The sequence below is a fragment of the Formica exsecta genome, unplaced genomic scaffold (assembly GCF_003651465.1).
Source record: "Formica exsecta isolate Colony F162 unplaced genomic scaffold, ASM365146v1 scaffold164, whole genome shotgun sequence".
Classification (NCBI taxonomy): domain Eukaryota; kingdom Metazoa; phylum Arthropoda; class Insecta; order Hymenoptera; family Formicidae; genus Formica; species Formica exsecta.
This window is the reverse complement of record NW_021848957.1, coordinates 21,434-25,214: the sequence shown is the minus strand read 5'-3', so window position 1 is coordinate 25,214 and position 3,781 is coordinate 21,434. Positions and strand designations below refer to the sequence as shown.

Here is a 3,781-nt window from a genome sequence, read left to right as displayed (position 1 = left end):
AAAATATAGTCAGTCGATGAGCCAAAGATGGTGTTTCGACAACGGATGTACGTCGCATTTTTGCAAGGAAGTTATTTGTAAAATCGTACAAGGCTGACAGCGGCATAAAATTGGCAAACGAAACGACAGCGCGCGCGACGGCCAAAGGCGACGTGAACATAACGGTTTCGAACGGTAAGCAATGCAAAGAGGTTACGCTTGCAAATGCGCTATACGTACCGGATCTTCGGACAAACCTCTTATCGATCGTAAAAATAATCGATAAAAATCACAAAGTCTTGTTCACGAGAAAACACGCATATGTAAAAGACGCAAACGGTACTGGTGGCCGATCACGAAGATGATCTGTTATCTACGTGAGGGATATATAACATAACGTGCATTGCTACGGATGTTTCAAATAGTTCGACAGAATGGCATCGACGGCTTGGCCACTTAAATTGGAACAGCATGTCATTCATGCTACAAAACAAGATGGCATCTGGTCTAACCTTCAAAATCAACATTTCACTTCCTCCATATGACGTCTGTAATGTTGAAAAACTCTCGAGACTTCCTTTTCCCAAACGCGAACAGAGATCACTCGTCTTGCTCGGAATAGTGCACATAGATGTATGCAGTCCCATGCGAATACAATCGCAAGGTGGCGCTTGTTATTTTCTCACGTTTACCGATTACTACAGCCGTTGGACTATGATTTATTACCTGAAGAATAAATCTGAAATGACATCCAAATTTCTAGAATACAAAAATTATGCAGAAACACAAACCAGTGAGAAAATTAAGGCTCTACAGTCAAATAATGGAAAGGGGTTCTACAATTCAACTATGGATAAGATATCGGCAGAAGCTAGAATTCTGCGACGATTGACGACTCCACAACTCTCGCACAATGGTATACCCGAGCGGAAAAATAGGACACTCGTCGAGAGTGCTCGCTGCATGTTAACGGAGTCCGGACTTCCAATATCCTTTTGGGCCGAAGCTGTCGCAATGGCGAACCACGTAAGGAATCGGTGTTCGACGAAAATCTTAGGCACCAAAACACCCTTCGAAATGTAGACGAGCAGGTCCGAACGTCAACAGCTACAAAAATTTGGAACCAAGGTGTATGTTCTGAACAAATCGTCCAACAAAGGTAAATTTTCACCAAGAAGAATTGAAGGAACTCTTGTTGGATACTCCGAAACGTCCGAAATGAGGATCCATATAACGCGAGATTTCAAATTTTTTAATAAGTTCCAGACGAAGGACGAACAACAAGATTCTGTCCGAAGAACCTCGGGTAAGCCATTTTCTGTTTTAGATAACCAACAAAGCCCAGGAATGAGCTGCGAAACCGAAATTGGCTCTAGCATGGAACCTGACGCAAGGGATCAACAGGCAAATGAGGAACGAAATGAGCTTCAGGGCGATCCTAACGAGCTTCCACCAGACAGCATTGTGGCAAACAACGGACGCGCTGCAAACGACGTTGACTAAGAGGAACCAGCTGCGGCTGACAACCGATTATGCCGCGGTCCCGATAGACCGCGCAAGATTTTAACTGGTAAACCGGACCGACTCGCCAAACAATACAATGTGATGCCCGATGTTGCAAGAACCGGAGAATCAGGGCGAATCGAGCGAAGACGAGTTTCTAAATTGAGAAGACGCTGAATTAGCGCTGAATACACCTGAAATTCCATCCCACAAGACGATGTCTGGACCGGACAAGTGGTTCGACGCGGTGTACTCTGAATTAGGAGTCTCATCATCAACGACACTTTCGATATCATATCGAAACCCAATGATAGGAAAGTCATCAAGTGTCGCACAGTATTAAGGAACAAATATGATGCCAATGGAATCCTGAAGAAAAGCACGCGTAGTCGCAAAAGGATACGTTCAGCGTTTCGGCATTGACTTCTTTGAAACTTACGCTCCGGTCGCATGTCTCGGTTCTCTTTGATTGCTGATGGTCTTAGCTGCAAAATTCAATTTAAAAGTTTCTTAGCTGGAGATCGAGACTATATATCTAAACGGAAAAATGGATACCGATGTATACATGGATCTGCCGCATGTAATGCTGGAAAGGATGACTTACCAGGAACAGGATGCCGAAATCTTGAAACAAGCCCGCACCATGGTAAAGGATATCAAGGGGCCGGATAAAGTGTGAAAACTAAACAAGACTCTACGGTCTACGTTAAGCAGGTCGACAATGGCATGCGGAACTCGGCAAAGCACTTTGAAGCATCGGACTAACTCCTACCAATGCTGACACATGTATTTACGTCGACAAAGGAAAGCTCACTGTCTCACATATTCACTTATGTCGACGACATTCTGATAGTTTCCAACGATCGAAATAAGAAAAATCGAATCAAAAGTGAACTTCCCAAATTATTCAAGGTTAAAGACCTCGGTACTGCCAAATATTGTCTAGGTATCGAAATTCGACACGACGAGGAGAAGGTTTGTCTTAGTCAACGAGGCTATATTAAAGAAGTCTTGAAGCGCTTTGGCATGAGCGATTGCAAACCCGTCGATACTCCAATCGCTTTAGGCATCAAGCTAATGAAGAGCTCAGATGTTGAGGAAAATAATGTTGAAAATCATCCATACCAAGAACTAATCGAAGCCTTGATGTACGCTGGTGTGAGACATTGCGCACGCAGTAAGTGTACTCAGCCAATTTAACTCATGTTACAGGAGGGAACATTGGGTAGCTGCCAAACGGGTGTTTCGATATCTCCAGAGAACATCTGACTACGAGTTGGTTTTTCATAAGGACAATGTCGCTGCGAGGTTTTGTTGACGCCAACTGGGGTAATTGCTCTATTGACAGACGCTCCTACACCGGCTGTATCTTTGCACTCAGCGGAGCAGTTATAACATTGGGATTCGCGAAAATAAAGAACGGTCGCCTTATCATCAGCAGAAGCGGAATACATGGTTATCGCCGTCGCTGCCAAAGAAGCCATATACCTCACCAACTTTCTCAAGAAGCTGGGATTTGCCGATCTCGCAGACGTTGTAATTTACAACAATAATCGTAATGCTGGGCTGTTGGCAGAAGGGCATGTGTTCTACGTCAGATCTAAACACATAGACATCAAACATCATTTTATTTGTCACGCGATGAAGGAACGCACACTAAAGCTCGCATATCTATCAACCAAAGAAATGATCGCCGATATTCTCACTAAGGCATTGCCAGGAGTTAAATATTTGAAATGCGTAATCGGCCTGGGACACCAATGTAGCAAATGTTCTCGGGCGCAACTTGAAGGAGTGTTGTTTGGGTGATAAATAATTGTACTTGATGTGAAATAAAACAGATATATTTAAGACTTGCTAATACACAGCGTGACTCATGAAAACGTGTACAGGCAGTGACAAAAGGAAAGAAGAATAAGTACACTACCTAGGGATAAGCGCCCGTTCCAGCGCCATCTATCATGCACTTGAGGACTCCTTTCTCAACAAGGAGGATGTTAGAGATTGAACAATTCGCGCTCTTATTTGCTGGACTGCTTTGACAAGAACTAGCAGACCAATGTTGCTATTTCATGCAACGATGCTGTTAATTTGTATGTGATCATAGAAGGCGCTACTGTTTTATACGACGGCGCCCTCATGCCTGTACTTTTTTAATACCGTCTCTTGTCTTTCTATTCTTCTTCTTGTTCTCTTCTCGTGTGTACGTGATATAGTGAATACGTGATATACTAAAATATAGTCAGTCTAGTTCAAATAATTCTAACCGATTTATTTTTCGTTTCTCCGATCCGCTCGC

At 43.4% G+C, this 3,781-nt stretch overlaps 1 protein-coding gene across 1 annotated transcript; it reads left to right on the top strand.

The window, feature by feature from the left end:
- The first annotated feature begins 2,029 nt into the window (after positions 1 to 2,029).
- On the top strand, positions 2,030 to 3,291 carry LOC115233230. The gene is made up of 3 exons (XM_029803544.1): positions 2,030 to 2,128; positions 2,395 to 2,659; positions 2,921 to 3,291. The coding sequence occupies exons 1-3, from the start codon at positions 2,030 to 2,032 to the stop codon at positions 3,289 to 3,291; spliced, it is 735 nt and encodes a 244-aa protein (XP_029659404.1).
- Positions 3,292 to 3,781: the final 490 nt, after the last annotated feature.